This window comes from Lytechinus variegatus, chromosome 11 (genome assembly GCF_018143015.1).
Source record: "Lytechinus variegatus isolate NC3 chromosome 11, Lvar_3.0, whole genome shotgun sequence".
Classification (NCBI taxonomy): Eukaryota; Metazoa; Echinodermata; class Echinoidea; order Temnopleuroida; family Toxopneustidae; genus Lytechinus; species Lytechinus variegatus.
The window spans coordinates 36,109,317-36,131,188 of NC_054750.1; the positions used below are offsets into that span (position 1 = coordinate 36,109,317).

General features: G+C 35.8%; 1 protein-coding gene across 3 annotated transcripts in view; it reads left to right on the forward strand.

The window, feature by feature from the left end:
* LOC121424288 (protein KRI1 homolog) overlaps positions 1-21,872 on the forward strand; it is a 143,319-nt gene that overhangs the window by 67,660 nt on the left and 53,787 nt on the right. For all 3 annotated transcript variants that reach the window (XM_041619916.1, XM_041619917.1, XM_041619918.1), the window contains exons 6-10: positions 3,419-3,502; positions 6,950-7,056; positions 10,009-10,159; positions 11,583-11,678; positions 19,297-19,467. In XM_041619916.1, coding sequence (XP_041475850.1) covers positions 3,419-3,502; positions 6,950-7,056; positions 10,009-10,159; positions 11,583-11,678; positions 19,297-19,467 — 609 coding nt within the window. The remainder of the gene's footprint in view (positions 1-3,418; positions 3,503-6,949; positions 7,057-10,008; positions 10,160-11,582; positions 11,679-19,296; positions 19,468-21,872) is intronic.

Below are 21,872 nucleotides of genomic sequence, written 5' to 3' on the forward strand. Positions count from 1 at the left end.
GGATGTTTTTCCTTTACTAAATCCAACCATTGGTAATAGAAAATGTAAACGGAGTATGTAAAGCAATATCAGGTGTTTTGAGGAAAAGAAAGAAAGGGATAGGGCGGGACAGCTTACATTGACAAAACCGATCAGACCAACCTGTTAGTTGCTGCATTGACTTTCACTATCAAGGAGATTTTAAAACGACTTTAGAGAGTAGAAATGAAAATGATGACGATAACGGGTTGAATATTACACTTCTTATATATTGTACATTATGTTATCTGAACAAATTTTTCCTTTTTTACCACGGATAGTGCTACGAACTGGGGAGACCCTGGGTGGATGCTGGATTTTTATGAAGGGGGGGACTAATTTTTTTTTTTTTTCCCACAAAAAAGTAAAATGTAAAAAGAAATAAATAATGGAACTTTTGAAAGTATTGAATAGTCAAATCAAAAGACGTGCATGAGCCCCGATTTTTAAGAACATCCTGTGCTAAATTGCTCTCCTAGATAATAGGTCAGGAGGGAGCACGGATTAGAGATTCCTCATGAAAGAGAGTCTGGGCATCTATTGTTCATGACTTGGTGGCATGAACAAAAGAATGTAGTCGCGGACAATGTTAACAGGTGGCTACATTGGTCAGACCAGTAATACAGAACAAATAGGCCTTTTTTGAAAATTTGTATTGATATTTTGTTTGTAACTAATCTGCATTTCCTCTTCTTTGATTCACAAAGAATAAACGTTTTTTTTCTTTACTTTTTGTCTTACCTGCATAGCAGAGTGAGACTATAGGCACCGCTATTCTGACGGCGATGGCGACAGCGGCGTCAACATCAAATCTTAACCTGAGGTTAAGTTTTTGAAATGACATCATAACTTAGAAAATATATGGACCTAGTTCATTAAACTTGGACATAAGGTTAATCAAGTATCACCAAACATCCTGCATGAGTTTCACGTCACATGACCAAAATTTAGGGTCAATGAACTTTGGCTGAATTGGGGGTATCTGTTGAATTACAATCAAAACTTTAAAAGTTTTTGGATCTGATTCATGAAACTTGGAAATAATATTAATCAAGTATCACTGAACATCCTGTGCAAGTTTCAGGTCACATGATCAAGGTCAAAGGTCATTTAGGGTCAATAAACTTTGGCCGAATTGGGGGTATTTGTTGAATTACCATCATAACTTTGAAAGTATGTTGGTCTAGTTCATAAAACTTGGACATAAGAGTAATCAAGTATCACTGAACATCCTATGCGCATTTTAGGTCACATGACCAAGGTCAAAGGTCAATGAACTTTTGCCATAATGGGGGTATCTGTTGATTTACCATCATAACTTCGCAAGTTTATTGATCTGACTTTTGAAACTTGGACATAAGAGTAATCAAGTATCACTGAATATCCTGTGCTAGCTTCAGGTTACATGATCAAAGTCAAAGGTCATGTGAGGTCAATAAACTTTGGCCACATTAGGGGTATTTGTTGAATTACCATCCTATCTCTGTAAGTGTATTGGTCTCATGAGTTCATAAAACGTGGAAATAAGAGTAACCTAGTATCACTGAACATCTTGTGCGAGTTATAGTAGTTTTCAAAGTCAGCACTGCTGCTATGTTGAATCGCGTGATGCAGGTGAGACGGCCAGAGGCATTCCACTTGTTTGTACTTTGCAAAGAACGACCATATCATTTTGTGGGATTTTATATCCGAAACTTGTTAGTAGTGAATCTGTCGATCCCTCTTTATCTATATTTTGATATATCATCTTTAATTTTATATTTTGTCTCCTGACTGGCAACAACTTTGTTTGTTACACTACGAATAAAAAAGACACAGGGTCTTATTTTGAAGACTACACGAATGAAAGGTTACGGTTGGCCACACTTTGAAGATATTCACTGATTCAAGCCAGCCTTCTCTCACCAACTCAAGCTTTTTACTCAAGCCTCCCTACTACTCAGCTTTCCACTCCTGGTTTACAGTCCTTTTGAGGACTACACTCATTTCGAAAAGAATACTCCACTTTCTTGCCTTTCCAATTTACCCCAAATTCTATCCACTTTTATTATGCCCCCGCAGACGAAATCCAGAGGGGGCATTAAGCATTGCCCCTGTCTGTCCTTCCGTACGTCCGTCCTCCCACTTGGTTTCTGCACAATAACCCTAAAAATATTTAATGGATTACAAAAAATTTTGATGTGTAGGTAGATTACAACAAAATACATGCTAAATTCGAATTCGGAGTCCGCAGGGCAAAGGTCGTAATTAAATATGCGAGTTGGTTTCCGTATGATAACGTTGGAAATATTCACCAAATAGATGACACCAAAATACAGTCAGGTCACATCAATGACCTGAATTTCATATCTTCTGTCAGAGAATATTATGTAAAGGTTGAGTCTTTAGGTCAAAGGTCAAAATTTGTTCATTATACAGTCCGACCTCTCTTATCCGGACACGTTGGGACCAGCACCAATCCGGATAAGGGATTTATCCGGATCTGGGAGACCCAATATTAAATACACGCAGCTGCGCTGCCGGCTGCCTCCCCAGGCCACCGGCGGTAGCTACACTGCACTATTGTAGTGGGCGTACGGTAAAGACAATATTAACTGCAGAGTCAGTGCAAATTATAGGCGGTGTTTTTTATTGAAATGAAATCGATCGATGGCCAAAACTCTTGGATAATTTACCTGCTAAAATGACTGAGGTATACACCGAGCATACTTCGAAAGAAAGTGAATGACTCGATGAAACCAAGTTTTAAAATTAGATCATCGCGGCGGGTATCGCAGCTTCGTAATTCGCAATGTCAGCCATTGTTCCACTGACTGTAGGCTCAAACATGATAGATGGCGCTGTCTGTATTGAGGCCTAAAGTTAGCTAGCAAGACATGTGTTGTTTTTCCCGCGAAGCAAAAAGAGAAACGTGATGAAATGTTTGCTCTGCACCCTGATTTACTGGAAATTATCATTCCTAAAGTTCTTTTGGTGATTTGGGTGAGATATTTTCATGAAAAATATGTTTGGTGTAGGGTGACTATGTTGGGAAATATATGTAATCAGAGTGGGTTTATGTATAGGATTGAGTTTAGATTGAAATCTCATTTCCTCACGTACTTGTACTAGATTAAAAAAAAAAAAAAAAAAAAATCTCGGCAAGTGTGCGTCCGGATAATAGAGAGATCCGGATAAGGGGAGGCCGGATAAGAGAGGTCGGACTGTATATGCATATTGGTTCCTGCACGATAGTAAGTTCAATCATATTGAATGAATTTCTGACTGCATCAAGCGGGGGCATCTTTGTCCTTATGACACATCAAATTTCTAGTCTTATCTCAATCCCTCCAGAACTTTACATGGTGAACCATGAACCTCTTCCACAATTGGTAATGTTTATTTTCTTTTTTTTCATAAGGAAGAGGAAGAAGGAAAGTACATTGAATGGTTAAAACAAGAAGAGGATACTCTTGGACAAGATGATGCTGACACTGCAGAGTTGGTAAGATGATACACTTATTCATACCAACACCTTATTTCTTAGCTCTAAAATGACTGAGGGGTGACATAAAAGCACCTTCAAATTGTTTCCTGAAAATTCCACAATGCTAAACGCTCACAGCGAGTCATCTCAGAACTTTTATACACCGTCACGACGGGACGTATTATGGTATCACGCACAATGTTTGTCTGTCCTTCTGTCCATAAACTTTTCCTTGTAAATGCGATAACTTCAGTTTAATTTGACCTAAGCTCATATAATTTGGTGTGTATGATACTAGCATGTATCCCAGGAAGCCTCTTGAATTTAAGGTCAAAAGGTCAAGGTCATAGTGAAATATTTTCGTCTTACCCTTCTGCAGTCCTTGTAAACACAATACATGTAACTTCAGTTTAATTTGACCTAGGCTCATATAATTTTGTGTGTATGATACTAGCATGGATCCCAGGAAGCCTATTGATTTTGAGGTAAAAAAGGTCAAGGTCACAGTGACATCCTTTCATTTTACCCTTCTGAAGTCCATGTAAACACGATAACTTCAGTTTAACTTACCCTACATGTGGGCTCATATAATTTGGTGTGTATGATACTTGCATGGATCTCAGGAAGCCTATTGATTTTGAGGTCAAAAGGTCAAAGGTGAAGTTGCCACCTTCCACTTTTCTTGCTTGACCAATAACTCCATATTTCGCGTTACAGACAGGCGTATTACATGCTCATCTTAGTGATTTCCAGCTGTTAGGATTTCATGTACTCTTAATAATAATGTGGAGCTTTTATATAGCGCTTAATAAATTAAAGTTTCTAAGCGCTAATAACAATTTAAACATAACGTAAATAAAACAAGTACAATGTAATCAATTTAAATTGAAACAAAGTGTAGTGAATATAAGTGTTCAATTTTAAGACGTATTTAATCATATAAACAACAAATCAATAAATGAAATACTCTTTCATGGTAGTGTGTTTATAAATTAATTATATTCATTTAAAATAGCCATTTTAGCACTTAAGGGTCAAGTCCACCCAAGAAAAATGTTGATTTGAATAAATAGAGAAAAATCAAACTAGCACAACGCTAAAAATTTCATCAAAATTGGATGTAAAATAAGAAAGTTGTGCTATTTTAAAGTTTCGCTTATTTTTCACAAAACAGTGATATGTACAACTCAGTGACATGCAAATGAGACAGTCAATGATGTCCCTCACTCACTATTTCTTTTGTTTTTTATTGTTTGAATTATACAATATTTCATTTTTTATAGATTTGACAAAAAGGACCAACTTGACTGAATCCTATAGTATTAAACAATGTTCATTCCACATGTTCAGGGAGGAATTCATCGTTGTTTCACTTGACAATGAGGAGAAAAATAGAATATTCCCTATTTCATATAATAAAATACAAAAGAAATAGTGAGTGGATGACATCATCAGTCTCCTTATTTGCATACCAACCAGGATGTGCATATAACTATTTTGTGAAATTACCATAAGCAAAAATTTTAAAATGTCATAACTTTCTTATTTTACATCCGATTTTGATGAAATTTTCAGTGTTATGTTTGTTGGATTTTTCTCTTTTTATTCAAATCAACTTTTTGTTGGGGTGGACTTGTCCTTGAAATTATATATTTTTTTATTGGATATTAGAAATCTACTGACAAATTTGATATCTTGAAATTTTCAGCCCATTTTCCTCTTGAAAAGGTTTATTATTATTATTATTATTATTTTATTCGGCAATTAAAAATATATAAATTATAATGCAATACAAATCACTTAAAAAAAGAAACATAAACTGAAACTGGCAACAATTAATTTGAGGGAAATAAATGTACCATGGATCAATCAGCAATCATCATTCAATCGATTCATTGCAATATAAATGATTAAAGGAAAGGTTTTTGTCTCACCTGCGAAGCAAAGTGAGACTATAGGCGCCGCTTTTCCGACGGCGGCGGCGGCGGTGGCGGCGGCGGCGACGGCGGCGGCGGCGTCAACATCAAATCTTAACCTGAGGTTAAGTTTTTGAAATGATGTCATAACTTAGAAAGTATGTAGACTTAGTTAATAAAACTTGGCCATAAGGTTAATCAAGTATTACTGAACATCCTATTAGAGTTTCATGTCACATGACCAAGGTCAAAGGTCATTTAGGGTCAATGAACTTAGACCATGTTGGAGGATTCAACATCGAAATCTTAACCTGAGGTTAAGTTTTCGAAATGTCATCATAACTTAGAAAATATATGGACCTAGTTCATGAAACTTGGACATAAGGTTAATCAAGTATCACTGAATATCCTGCATGAGTTTCACGTCACATGAACAAGGTCAAAGGTCATTTAGGGTCAATGAACTTTGGCCGAATTGGGGATATCTGTTGAATTCCCATCATAACTTTAAAAGTTTGTGGATCTGATTCATGACACTTGGACATAATAGTAATCAAGCATCACTGAAAATTTTGTGCAAGTTTCAGGTCTCATGATTAAGGTCAAAGGTCATTTAGGGTCAATGAACTTTGGCCGAATCGGGGGTATCTGTTGAATTACCATCATAACTTTGAAAGTTTATTGGTCTTGTTCATTAAACTTGGACATTAGAGTAATCAAGTATCACTGAACATCCTGTGCGCATTTCAGGTCACATGACCAAGGTCAAAGGTCAATGAACTTTGGCCGAATTGGGTGTATCTGTTGAATTACCATCATAACTTTGAAAGTTTATGGATCTGATTCATGAAACTTGTACATAAGAGTAATCAAGTATCACTGAACATCCTGTTCGAGTTTCAGGTCACATGATCAAGGTCAAAGGTCATGTAAGGTCAATGAACTTTGGCCATGTTGGGTTTTTTTGTTGAATAACCATCATATCTCTGTAAGTTTATTGGTCTAGTTCATAAAAAGTGGACATAAGAGTAACCATGGATCACTGAACATCTTGTGCGAGTTAGAGTAGTATTCAAAGTCAGCACTGCTGCTATATTGAACCGTGTGATGCAGGTGAGACGGCCAGAGGCATTCCACTTGTTTATATGAATAAGGCAAATATATGCAGATATTATGTTTTGATTGTGCATCCAATTCGTCTTACAAAGAGTTACCATTGATCAATCATATTTCTATGGAAATCCATCAGTGTTATAATTTGTTATACCTGTAGGATATTTGCACAATGTCCTTTGTAAACAAAGAGAAACACAGTGAATTTTCAAGAAAACAATGAATGCATGAATATGCATCATAGTTTAAAAATATTTTGAACAAACATGCATAATAGATGTTGATGTTGCTGGCTGCTTATAGTTGTGATTGATCGGATCAATCGCAACTCTTTCTAAGATTGGGACCTGATGTACAATCTTGAAAAAAAGCTAAGTGGAAATGGAAGGCATTAGTTTCTATCAACATTTGTTTGTCTGTTCTATTTTGTTTAAAGAATCCTCTGAGGAAATATTGGACCAATCCTGCTCTTGATGACGGAGAAAAATTCTTAAGAGATTTTATTCTCAATAAAGGCTACATTGATAAAGAACAAATTGGCAGGTAAGTCTACATGCCTACATTGATAAAAAACAAAAGTTTAAGATGGTGAAAATGTATTTAAAAAATTCCAGTAAAAATCTGTTTAACAGCAATTGATATATTGAAAAATAAAAAAGTGTTTGGTACCGCAAAATTGTAAGCCTTAAAATCGGACATACTGAAGCTTTTCCATAAGCACTCATCGGAATAAGATCGTATGAATAACTGGAACGCTAGAGTGGTATGATAGAACAAAAAGAGACAATGGATGCTAAATGGTGAGCTGTGATGGCTGTCAAGGTGAACAATTTATGTTTGGCATCAGCTGTAAATTGAAGCAAAGCAACTAAAATAACGCAAGGGTTTTGATGAACTCCCGGCGGCACAGAATCTGGTCTGTTAGCTGGATACATGCTGCCTCGAGCATGCGCAAGTAAATAAAACTCTGCTTGGCTAGAGGCGAGCACATTTTTGCTAATGCGATCTGCTAAACATTGGGTTGTACGCCTTATATTGCGAGCTTCGCAACGGAACTTAAGGCCACCGCACACCTTACAACCCAACTGGCTTGCGACTGAGTGAGGGGAGATTTGACGTCACAGCTCTTGTCAGCTTGAGAGTCGCAGAACGGTCAAAGACAAGTCGCAAAGAAAATAGTAAGGATTCGACATGTCGAATCCTTATTACTGGATCGCAAGCTCAATCCAACTTCCAGCCAATCAGACAGCGGAGTTGCACGACGCGTATATGGTACTGTATACAATGCACATACGCAGTGGTAAGCGCCATTTCTCAGTTGCTATGGCAAATGCATAAAGCGCTTGCGTGAGACGCAGACAGCATGGTAGTCGGATCGCAAGGTGTGCGGTGTCGAGGCTTATGACTACCTTGTGATTCATCTCCCCTCACTCAGTGAATTGGGTCGTAAGGTGTGCGGTGGCCTTTAGTGAGAAGCATGTTCTTTCGAACAGCTGAGATCATTTGGTGTGTGGTAAATACCATGCTTGGTATGTGCCTGTCTCTATCCAGAATTGTCAAACTAGCACTCGTTCACAATCTCCGTGCGCATGCAGAAAATGTACTGTGACAGAGGGTGGTAGTAATTGGGCCATTGCTAACCACTTGCTGAACAACCAAGCATGCATGGAACACTACTGCCAGAGGCGCTCTACTTGTTTAACCTTTGTAGATTTGAAAATTCATCAAGTTTGATCTGTAAAAGCATTCTTTGGAATTTGTGTTTTGTTAGATTCAGTTTTATAAAAGTTGGTTTAAGTGCAAAAATGTTGAATTTTGTGAACAAAATTTTACACTTCTAAGACCTGTGGTGATGTGACTTATTAATGAGTATGCAAATAGCTACCAATTTACCTGTGTATAATTTCAATTTAATAGATGACAATAAAATCAAATTATTTCATGGAAAATATTTACAGTTACAGGCCGGTGTATTACCTGCTTGCCTTAGCGACACTCTTGTTGAATTACTTACTCTACTTTTTCAACCTTATTTTTTCTACATACAGTGCATCCCCCCCCCCCCCCAAATTGTCCCTCTGATTTGGCTTTATTAATTCCAAAATTAAAAATCATTCTCAATTTATCGTGTGGAACTGCACATATAAAGCTCATCTAATTTCTATAAAAATATCATTGGTCTTGCTTTAAATAGCAAATTTGAATACACAGTGGTGCTTTTCAGCCCATTCCAAGTGTCCATTCATGTAGCACTGCTACCATGCTGTACGTTCACAGCATACATGTATCAACCCAATTTGATCATTCAGAATCTGATGAAGGACTATCCTGATCTGACCAGGGAAATTTACTTCATCTAACCAGGCTCATAAACAACCTTGAACACACTCAGTAGGGCAACAACAATACTTGACTGTTTATTTCAAGTTTGATGGCATATGCACAATGATAGAGAGAACAGGTCATGTCTGTTCCATGCTGAATTCCAACAATATTGCATTCTCGTTTGCATTAATTCTCTGCAATAAGTTTTTGAGGTCATGTTAATTCACTGTACCTCTATTAATGAAAAAAAAGTCAATTTCCACTGCTAATGTTCACTTTCGTAAAGTGCAACACACGTGTGGTTTACCTTTCATCGTTTATCTTAATGTACTCATCACTTATCTATATTTTCTTTCAAATTGGTGCACTGATTCCCTATCAATTATAAAAATAAATAATTTTATAATGTTTCTCACCCTTCTGAACATGCGAAAGTTTATAATTTGATGAGCCTGTATAGATCAGGGAAATATCCCTGCTCAGATCCTGGATGGGAAAACATGCTTAAGACAATGCAGAAATATAGCAGTGCTGCGAACTTGGAATGGACTGAAATGCACCGCTGTTACATAACAGAATATGTACATGTATTAAAAACCGCTGATGTGAGACCTATGAAATTTTTATAGAAGTTAGAACATGAAATCAGCTTTTTATTACTGTGCATTTCATTGATAATCCATTTACATATACTACCACATTTTAGAAACTATTAAGCCAAATGTCAGGGGCACATTTTTTTCGAGCTGTTTATAGCTGCATATCTCAATTTTTTCACCACGAAGGATATTTGCAATAGCAAAGCTTTGCTGTTGGGGACATTGGCACTAATTTCTGACTGTGTCAAGATTTTCCGGCGAGTTGTTGATTAATAAATTTGTGGCCGATTGGCAATTCACGAAATCTGCGAAAATAACAGCTAATACAGTATGCAGTATTCAGTTACTATTCATTTCATATGACACAACTCTATTGGAAATAATGATTAAATGATAATTAAAATCTAGTTAAAATTTTGTGTCATTACTTCTGAAGGTTTCTTTTTCTGAAGACGACAGGAATGCACCTCAAAACGTCGAGTTTTTGCGATCCTTTTTAAAACCCAAAATTACCCATGAAAGACCCATGGTGTACCATGAAACTTACTGCACACTTTGTTTCTATCCTTAGGGATGGCTTCAATATGGATGATCAAGATGGTGATGATGAAGAGGATGAGATGGAAGAGGAAGATTTCTCTGAAGAAGAAAGACAATTAGAAGAACAGGAAGATTTTGAAAGAAAATATAATTTCAGATATGAGGAGCCTGATTCTGACTTTGTGAGTATGGAAATTACTAGCCGGATAACACACTTTCTAGCATTTTGATGTTGACATGTTGACACTATCATTCAATATTAATAAAGAGTCATGACCCAATTATAATTCTGTATAATTACTAATTTTTTTTCGCTTTACTTCACTTCTTTGACTATGATAATTTGAAAGCATTACACTATTAAACACAAAGCAAAGATGAATCATTTAAGGAAGGTATTTTCTGGATTCGCCTCACTCGGGGCCATGTACATAAAAAGTAGCAAGTACTTTTGCTAGGCTTTTGCTTCTCTTTTGCTTGATTCTATATACATAAAAATGAGCAAGCAAATGCCTTTGCTTGTAAGTTCAAGCAATCGCTAACTGACTGCTAGCATTTCCTTGACGATTAAGCTATTGCTAAAAAGTGTAAGTATAAAGAAAACGTTTCGCTTGTGCGTTTAAGGGCTTGCTTGGAGTTTTTCAAGGTCCATCAGAGCAGCTTGAGCGTTTGCTTGATTGATGCATCCACGTTTGTTAATCATATTTATGCACCTGAGAGAGAGAACCCCAAGGTGGATGTACATGTTTCCTTCCTAGTAAGTGCAAACCAAATGCCAAATATATAAAATTATCGAAAAGAAACAAGTTAGTTTGACACCATGTCTAAGGAAAAGATGTTAGATAAAAGAAGCGGTAATTTGCACTGCCCCGCCTTTGTCCTGCTTTTCTTGCACCAGCGTGACGTCGCTACTGTCCAAACCGCGAGCAGTTGCTTTCTTAAGGCAAAAAACAAAAGGTTCAAGCACTAGCAAAGGGTTATGCATATGAAATGAAGCAATCGCTGAAGCATTATCTTTTCTTGGCCTAGCTATTGTTGAAGCAATAGCTACTTTTTATGTATCTGACCGAATGATATTTCAGATATGAAAGATATAAACCGACTCCCCTGCGCTCTATTCATCATTCATTTACCATCAAGATGTTTCATGAACCAACTCCCCTGTGCTCTATTCATCATTTATTTATAATCAAGATGTTTCATGAACCAACTCCCCTGCGCTCTATTCATCATTTATTTATAATCAAGATGTTTCATGAACCAACTCCCCTGCGCTCTATTCATCATTTATTTATAATCAAGATGTTTCATGAACCAACTCCCCTGTGCTCTATTCATCATTCATTTATAATCAAGATGTTTCATGAACCAACTGCCCTGTGGTCTATTCATCATTCATTTATAATCAAGATGTTTCATGAACCAACTCCCCTGCGCTCTATTCATCAAATCAAAATTAGGTTTACTTCCAATAAAGAAACAGGCAATAGAATGGAATTCTGATTGCTATTAATATTTGCCAATTGGACTTTCACAAGTTTTATTGCAATAAATAACCAAAATAACCAATGTTGAATTTTTTTCTTATTAATCTTTGTGGAACAGATCAAGCGTTATCCGAGGACAGTTGCAGAGTCAGTGAGGAGGAAAGATTCAAGCAGAGCTGAAAAAAGACAGGAGAAGAAAACAAGAAAAGAACAGGTGTAAAAGAGTTATCCCATTCATACTCTCATACATGTAAATGATAACTATATAGCTGCCAACTATCAAGAAAAAATTTATTACACTTTTCACACCTAATTACGCCCCTAACCTTTTTGTCTGTATTGCTACACTTTTGATCAACAGCTACAGGTATCTATGAACAAAATTTTAATACACATATACAGTGTAATATATTGCACAGTGGCAAACTCATCCTAGGGCGGCAAATAGTGCCATTGAACGCATGGGTCATGTCTCTTTGATTACATTGCTGCGCTTACAGTATGATGAATGCCTTGTACGTACGAGCAGCAATTTTTCATACTGTAGACTGTGTGCATTGTATGAAAAATTGTAGCATGAAAAGAAATCCACGCACATACACAAAATAGGAAGTTACTTTTCCATGATTGCATCGAAAAAATTGCCGTAATTTAGGATTGTTACTTTAATACAGGTGTGTAAAATCTCAGATTTTTCGCGGAATTCTAATTTTTTATTTTCAAACAGCAATTTTCATTTTCTCCTTTTTGCAGCGTTTAAATTGTTTGAAGTATTTTGAGTATTAGTTTAGCACTCAATGATTCATTCAATTCATCTGCCTGTTTTCAATAAAACGTACATATATCATACAATTGTATTAACACTTAAGTTAAAAGATTAAAAATGATATCAAAATGTAATGTACAATATTAAAATAAAAACACATCAGTATTGGAATAGAGTGGTCATTAAAAACCAAATGGAATTATCTTAATAATCACCCTTGATAAGAATACAATATAGAATTAGATTGAATCCATTAATACGTAATCCATTAATCCGTAAATTAAATTTAGGTAAAGATAGTTTATGAATAGGTAATGGGCATATAATTGTACAATGAAAACAAAGCAGAACCCTTGTTGGGGAGACGACCAAAGTTTAGGGCCTAAACTTAGGCCCTGAACTGTGGTTTTATACCCTCTTAACGAAAACCTTGTTAGAGGATCCAAGATATTTCATTCCCAAGCGCTATCAACCCTGTATCACCTAATAATCCTTCTTATGTAACATTTCACCTCCACAGGCAAGCCCAAGGGTTTGACCATATACAACAGCTGTGATATTATGTAAGAGCAGTTGGCCTTTTGAAATTTAAAGGGGAGTCCAGCCTTGGCCATAAAATGTTGTGCTGGAAAGGAGAAAAATATATTAGACAGAATGGGGAAAGTATGAAAAGAATCGGACAAGCAATAGGAAAGTTACAGCTGCTTTAAAATTGAGATCACTAAGACTATGAAGATTTCAAATTGGCAACTGGGTAAAGGCGCTGTCACACCTTGGCGTTTTAGACAGCGTATGCCCGACGTATGAGGAATTTGGCGAATACGCTGGCGTACGTCGAATACGTTACGGGTAAGTTTTGCATACGTTAAGAGTACGCTAAAACACGCTGGTATACGTCGTCATACGGCGAGGTCGTCGAAAAATTTTGTGCAAGCACAAAATTTTTCGACGTATGCCAGCGTATGACTCATACGTCCCGCATACGCGGGCCATAAGTTGTAGGCAAGTTACGCGATCGTTGACACACGTTACTCTTAAGTTACTCATAAGTCGATGTACGTCGATATAATGTCCAGCGTACCCTAAAACTTCTAACCTATGAGTAACGTGCTTTGAACGTATGTGTATCTTAACTCCAACGTATATTGACGTATGAAGACGTGCTCCGGACGACCACAAAACTTACTGAACGTGTTTATAACTTACAGCTACTATAATGGCGTATTGACAACGTTTATAGGAATTGGTATATAAAGGTGGGGTTCACAGGAGTTTTCTTCGGCATGGCGGTGGTGTTGATAGGTGATGTATCGTGCGGTTATGATTTGAATAGTCGAGCAGCAGCCTTTTTATAGGCTACGACACGTGTTCGTCAGCAATACGCTGCCGCGTGCTATGCGTAAGTTAGGCTATCGTAGGGCATAAGTTGTGTACGCCAGCAATACGCTAAGCATTTGTTGGAATATGTTACTTATAAGTTAACGAAGCATTCGATATAAGTTACTAATACGTTATTTATACGTCCAACTCGTTATGAATACGCTAAGTATACGCCCAGAGTTGAAAAAAAAATCAAATTTCAGCGTATGCCGATGTTTTAGAGAAATTTTGATACGTCGGGCATACGCTGTCTAAAACGCCAAGGTGTGACACCACCTTTAGTAAAATATAACAAGGGGCAAGGACAACTTTCTCATATGCCATGTGTTTAATAATCAGGGATTTATGGTTTTCCCTTAAGTGCCTGTTCCCCTGCTGCAGTAATCTAAATATAGTCCAGGTAGTATATTGTTTTATGTCCTCATGAAAGAAAAATATGATTTGAAATAAAACTTTTGGCAAAAATGACATTTTAGCCATTTTAAGTATTGGAGTACATGGAAGAGTAGTCCTTGCCTTACATCACTATGACATCACATACATGTACATGTATGCAGCCATTTGAAAGTCTCTATGGGTATAGTGATTACCAATATCTACAACATTTAAAAATTCATATCTACTGATTGTTTGTCCGATGTTCAGACTTTCACCTATCAACTTGTCTGATATTTTGTTTTCCTATAAAAACATGTTTTTATTGTCTCACCTGCGAAGCAAAGTGAGACTATAGGCGCCGCTTTTCCGACGGCGGCGGCGGCGTCAACATCAAATCTTAATCTGAGGTTAAAGTTTTGAAATGACGTCATAACTTAGAAAGTATAAGGACCTGGTTAATAAAACTTGGCCATAAGGTTAATCAAGTATTACTGAACATCCTATTAGAGTTTCATGTCACATGACCAAGGTCAAAGGTCATTTAGGGTCAATAAACTTAGACCATGTTGGAGGAATCAACATCGAAATCTTAACCCGAGGTTAAGTTTTTGGAATGTCATCATAACTTAGAAAATATATGGACCTAGTTCATGAAACTTGGACATAAGGTTAATCAAGTATCACTGAACATCCTACATGAGGTTCATGTCACATGACCAAGGTCAAAGGTCATTTAGGGTCAATGAACTTTGGCCAAATTGGGGATATCTGTTGATTTCCCCTCATAACTTTGAAAGTTTATGGATCTGATTCATGAAACTTGGACATAATAGTAATCAAGCATCACTGAAAATTTTGTGCAAGTTTGAGGTCTCATGATTAAGGTCAAAGGTCATTTAGGGTCAATGAACTTTGGCCGAATCGGGGATATCTGTTGAATTACCATCATAACTTTGAAAGTTTATTGGTCTAGTTCATTAAACTTGGACATTAGAGTAATCAAGTATCACTGAACATCCTGTGCGCATTTCAGGTCACATGGCCAAGGTCAAAGGTCAATGAACTTTGGCCGAATTGGGTGTATCTGTTGAATTACCATCATAACTTTGAAAGTTTATGGATCTGATTCATGAAACTTGTACATAACAGTAATCAAGTATCACTGAACATCCTGTTCGAGTTTCAGGTCACATGATCTAGGTCAAAGGTCATGTAAGGTCAATGAACTTTGGCCATGTTGGGGTTTTTTTGTTGAATAACCATCATATCTCTGTAAGTTTATTGGTCTAGTTCATAAAAAGTGGACATAAGAGTAACCATGTATCACTGAACATCTTGTGCGAGTTAGAGTAGTATTCAGAGTCAGCAATGCTGCTATATTGAACCGCGTGATGCAGGTGAGACGGCCAGAGGCATTCCACTTGTTTTGGTTGGATTCCCCTTTATTTATAGTACAGTGTATTTAATATTTAATCAAGTTTTCAAAGGCATATTGTATTTTTAAATCCAATGTTAATTTGTTTACAATTACAAACAAAGAAAATTGACCCCGAAATAAGGAAACTGTTAAAGAGAAATAATCAGGCCTGTGAAATCTCCGCTATTTAGCGGAAATCCCCTATTTTCATTTTTTAGACCGATTTTTAATTTCCGCTTTTTCCTGTGTTCCATTTCCGTTTTTTCTCAGTCAAAATTCCGCTATTTTATCCAAAACGGCTGGAAAACAAGTCTAGATAAATGGATGCGAGCAGAATGTGTGTGTTGTGAATATACACGTTACGGGGCCTTGTATTTTGCCTTCGCGAAGATTCGAAATTTTAGTAACTCTATGAAACTGCTGCGGATCACACCGTGCACCGTTGCCTTTGTTGGCATACAAGCGCAAAGCAGCGGCTCAAATCGCGATATTTTGCGACTGGTAAATACGTCTGTAAGGATGATGACGTCATCCAAGATGGCAACTTACGTTGACCAACGAAAGGATCGAAGACGACGATGTTTCGATCATTATTTCAAAGGAATTAGCGGTAACTGCGGTCTAAGGTACAATATTTCTGAATTTTGAACATTTTTTCGTAAATATGGATGTGATTTCTTTTTCATAATGTGACATTTTATGTACAAAAAAACGATCAGAAAATCGGGTTTCCACTGTTAGATCTAACGTTACTGCTAAAATACATTGTCTGTACGTACGGGCCTCCAAGCTCTTCAGTCTATGTATTGGTGAGTGAGCCAACGCAGTTCAGCGGAACAACCAAAATACAGAGACTGAAGCTTTTGGTCTAGAATACACCGTGAATCGTGATGGGCAAATGCAGCGGCTTGGCGATAGTAAATAGTAAGGTAAATTTTCAGATTTTTCCGCTATTTTTTTGAAACCCCACTCACAGGCCTGAATAATAATGACTGCATGCGATGGCGAGCTAGAATCAGCATGCTGCATATGCAATTGCGATTAAGTTCTTTTTTGGACCCATCGAGGTCAAGAAACAAAAGTCATGTTTAGATACTTAAATAAATAGCTCTGATTGATTTTGGTTTCCCATGTAGGGGTTTTTGCCTCATGACAACGAAACAAAATCTGCACAAATCCAAGAGCAATGCAGTAAAGACAAAATTTAATCACTGTTAATTATATAAATTTCAATTTTCTTTTGAAGACATACATTGAGTTTAGAGACTTCATTGTGATAGGGAGATTATTTCACACTGGTGCATGATGTCTATATGAAAAAGTCTTTACTAAGATCTAAAAATGTTAAAATTGTATGACGTTTCTTATTCAATGAATTAATTATATAATCAGATCACTGCCATTTCAGTTGATACATGTACATCTTTCAAAAAAACAAATTGGTTATCATTTAAAGGTATTTCATTCTCAGTGACAGGTTTAAAAGATAAAGACTTAATACATTTCTATGACAAGAATTTGTTATTGTTTTCTAAATGATCCCCAGATTCATTTATCTTCACTCCAATCTTCACAAAAAATAAATGTTTTCTATATTTTTATCCCCATGAACATTATTAACATTTACATTTATATAGTTGGGCAGCTTCTTCTTTTTATTTCAAAGTACTCCTTTAATGATGATCCATGTCTTTTTTCAAATTATCATGAGACACCTTTAAACCTCTGTTTGTAAAATCATTTACATGTATTCTTTAGTGCTTTATTAACAAAATTTCTTACACCTGTATTTTCACGTATTTTGTAATTGAATTCTCATTAGAATTTGCACAACATTTCTTAAAGTCTATTCCTTTTCTGTAGTTTTAACAGTGTTGAATCAATCCATGGTTTCTTTGCTTTTCTCATTTCTTTGGATCTAGAAACTTTTTGAAAGACATAAATATATATTTCATTGAATATGTTTTATAAACTATTTCAGTGTTTTTCACAGAATGATATTTCATTCCAATTAATAACGACAAGTTTTTCTTTGAAAATATTGACAGTGTTTTCATTTATATGTTGACATGAATACATGTGTAGAAAATCTTGTTTAATCAAATTGTATTTTTTAGAAATTTTGAAAACCGGGGAGTGACCAGAAATATCAATTTCTAATAGACCAGATGAGATTTTGGAATTGAAATTATTGATAAATATATTGTCAATTAGGGAAAAGGAAGGTTGTGTAATTCTAGATGATTTATTAATAAGAGGCAAGAAACTGTTGGCATAAACAACACTTAAAAATTGACCACAGTTAAAATGTTTCATAAGATCAATGTTAAAATGATTCTGAAATTATTATTTTTTTAACAATCTTCAAAATATTCAGTAAACTCAATTGGGTTTGACGAGAGTTTTCTATAAATAATGGAGTACCAACAATAACAATTAAGTGTGTTGAAGTGTTATTTCAATAAAAAGTGATTCATAACTTTGGGAACAACTTAGTATATCTGTCCAAACAACATAATTTAATGAATCAGAAATCAATAAAGCTACTCCTCCACCTTTCCCTTGACTATGATCAGAAATACAAATATATAACCATCTATGTTGTGTGGAAGAGCTGTGGTGTAGTGGTTTTGACTCTCGCCTTATAAACAGAGGGTCATGTGTTCGAAACCCACCACAGTCTAGTGGCCTTTGGCAAGGTTTTAATCCACACTTTGCCACTCTTGACCCAGGTGCTAAATGGGCACTCGGTAGGATACAAAAGCCTATGTAGTATACCTAGCAATTGAGTCTTGAAATTCTTGTAGGAATACTCCCCTGGGAGTGAAGAAGGGGCATGCAAGGATCCGATGACCGGGGTAATAATATGTTGTATAAAACACTTTGGGCCATTATGGGAAAAGCGCTATATAAAAAAATTACATGATTTTTAAACCGTGTACCCAGATGTCGCAAATTAAATTAGGGTTAGCAATGCAATATTGTAAATTTAGATGATTGTGAATAAAATATGAAGTTTTTGCCTGGTTCATGTAATACATGTTTTAATAGGGAATCCAAATATGTGGTTTCAATAGACAGCTGATACTGAAGCCCGGGGGGGGGGGGCATTTACATTGATGAGTGGATACCATGCGCGACCCCAAAAACACTTTAAAAAGATGTCTTTTTCAAGATAGGGCATGTTACGTACGTAATGTGATAAGGGTGTCAAAAACACAAAAATATTGAAAAAGGGGTATCTATTTCGCTAGGAAAGCTATGTGTTTAGGGTCACATTTGCATGAAGGATAAAACAAAATTAAAATATTTTATAAAGGATGTCTTTTTGCCCCAAACATTATGTGTGTATTGAGTCCGATTTGCGCGAGGTGTGGGGCCGTACCAAACCAAATGATATGTAAAGGTAAAACAGACAACTGACGGACCCTTGACATAACAATAAAGTTGTTTAGGGGTTCATTTCAGGTACTACATGTACTTGCCAGAGTATTGTTTTTTCCCAATACTTGTTAAGGGTAGGGTTTCACACGCCAATACTTGTTATGGGTTGCATTTTCAGAATATGGAAAATATGTGTTAAGGGAGCTTTTCGAGACCCCATGGTTGCGCATGGCATCCACTCGTCAATGGAAGTGCCCCCCCCCCCCCCCCCCCCCCCCCCGGTACTGAAGCAGATTCGTCTGCACTGTGAGCATCTAGTCATGGATACATACACATCAAAATTGTCATATTATCATCCTTGCTATTATTATTCTCAAATCTCAAAGAAAAATTATTCCATTTGGAAATACATATATGTTGTACACCATGGAAAGTAAAGGGGTTGCTTGGTGTTGCTTCCCTAATTCTCTTCATACTTATTTTCGAATTGATTTATCTCAATGGCAGGTAAAACAGAAGAAAAAAGAAGAGCTCAAACACCTTAAAAACCTGAAGAAGCAGGAGATAATGGAGCGCATTGATAAACTGAAAGAAGTGACCGGCAATGAAAAGATTGGATTTGATCCTGATGACCTTGAAGGAGACTTTGACCCCACTGAACATGATCGTCTGATGCAGGTATGAAAATCATATCTTGTTACTGAATGACTCTCTTATATATTATAAGAAAATTATTTAAAGGTCAATTCCACACCAGAAATAATGTTGATTCGAATAAAAAGAGAAAAAGCAAACAAGCATAACACTGAAAATTTTATTGAAATTGGATGTAAAGTAAGAAAGTTATGACATTTTAAGGTTTCACATATTTTTCACAAAACTGATATTAATCGTCAAACATGACATTGAGGAGAAAATTAGAATATTCATATTTCATATGATAAAACACAAAAGAAATAAAGAGTGGATGACGTCATCAGTCTCCTCATTTGAATACTGACCATATTAAGCATATAACTTTTTTTTTTATTTAAAGTGAAACTTTAAAATGTTATTATATAACTTTCTTATAATACATCCGATTTTGATGAAATTTTCAGTGTTATGCTTGTTGGATTTTTTTTTCTTTTTATTCAAATCAACTTTTTGTCGCGGTGGACTTTACCTTGAAGGATTACAATTCCTGCAAAGGATGGCTGAAAGGGGGGGTGGGGGTGGTGAGAATGGGTACTTGAAATTGGGGTTTTACAGTTTAAACAAGAATTGAGGGGCTGGACCTTTCATATCAGTCTAATTTTACAGATGAATATAACAGGTAACACCTTTTTGAACTCCATAGAATCATTAATTAATTATGATTTATTAGAAATGGAAAGTAAAACATGATGAAAACCAATTTTTTTGGATATTTGACATTTACATGAAGTTTGCATATGAAATATACCTTGAACTAAATCCCTGTGATTCATATAATATTTGAATGGGAATTTTATGAGCAACACAATTATTATATGGAGATGTTTGAAGTGTATTGGGGGTCATTAAATGTGGGCAGATCACCCTACCTCACTTTTTATTTATTTATTTGTTTCTGCATGTCATGATAATGTACATAGTGTAACCATCACAAAATTGATTACATTGAATTTTACATAATAATAATGTATAATTATGATGATTAACATAGATTAACATAACTGATTATTACAAGGTTGCAGACATGCAGTGGTATGACAAAATAAGCAGATGCTTGAGCTGTTGTCAGACCTTTGGATATATGAAATGCATACATAAATATAAAAACAATACTGAAAAGTCAAAACTAATGATTACTCAAAGAAGGGAAAGAAAAAGAAAAAACAAAGAAAACTAAATAAACAAATTATTATGTTCCACAACTATTTACAAATATTTACAAGGAGTGTGTGAGGCGTAATAATACTTGAAATTATATCAATCCTTAAGTTTAAAATGTACAGTACAACAAAATGTGTCTTGCTAAAAAAAATTACATCTTAGGGACAAGTATGCGTTTTACCGCATTTTTGAAGGAATGCACTGATGATATATTCCTCATACTAGTAGGTATCGAATTCCAAACATCAGGTCCATAATGTCTGACAGATTTGTGAGCCAACAGTGTGCGAGGGTTATACAAATGATGCTTGTCTTGTGTGGTAGGTATGGATAGTATTATTTTGTTGAAACATATTGGAAAAGCAGGTAGGTAACATTTTGGCATTAAACCGATACATAAAAAAGGAAGTTTGAAGAAAATGGACATCATCAACAGTAAGACATTGCAGCTTTATAAAGAGAGGGCGTGTATGATCACGGTAACCAACTCCAGCACAAATGCGAATTGCTTTCTTTTGCAACAGAAGAATTGGGTTTGTGACACTCGTTGATGTTGCCCAAAGAATATTGCAATATGACACATAAGGTAGAATAAGAGTATTGTACAACATGTAAAGTATTTTATAAGGTTCAAGGTACTTAACTTTATACAGTATACCTATATTTCGAGAAATTGGTTTACTGATGTGTTTCATGTGATCATTCCAGTAAAGTTGATCATTGATATAGACCCCAAGAAACCTTGTAGATGTCTGTCTTTCCAGCAAAGCATTGTCAAGTTTCAATCTTAAGTCATGGTCAGCACATGACTTCCTGCCTTTAAAGTGTACATAATTAGTCTTTTAAACATACAGTGATAACATATTACTTCGAAACCAATTAGATAATTTCGGAAGTTCGACATTGATGGTGTTTTCTAAGATATCAATATCACGGTGTGATAGGAAACACTTGTGTCATCAGCAAATAATATATAATTTAATGTGTTTGATACCAAACAAATATCATTGATATAAATCAGAAATAATAATGGACCCAATATAGAACCTTGCGGCACACCGCACCTCATAACTGATATACCAGAATTAGAATAGTTATAGCATGTGTATTGTCTTCTATTTGAAAGATAACTATTAAACCAATTTAGGGCTACGCCCCTTACTTTCATGTGTTGGAGTTTATAAAGCAGTATTGAGTGGTCAAGCGTGTCAAATGCCTTGCTCAGG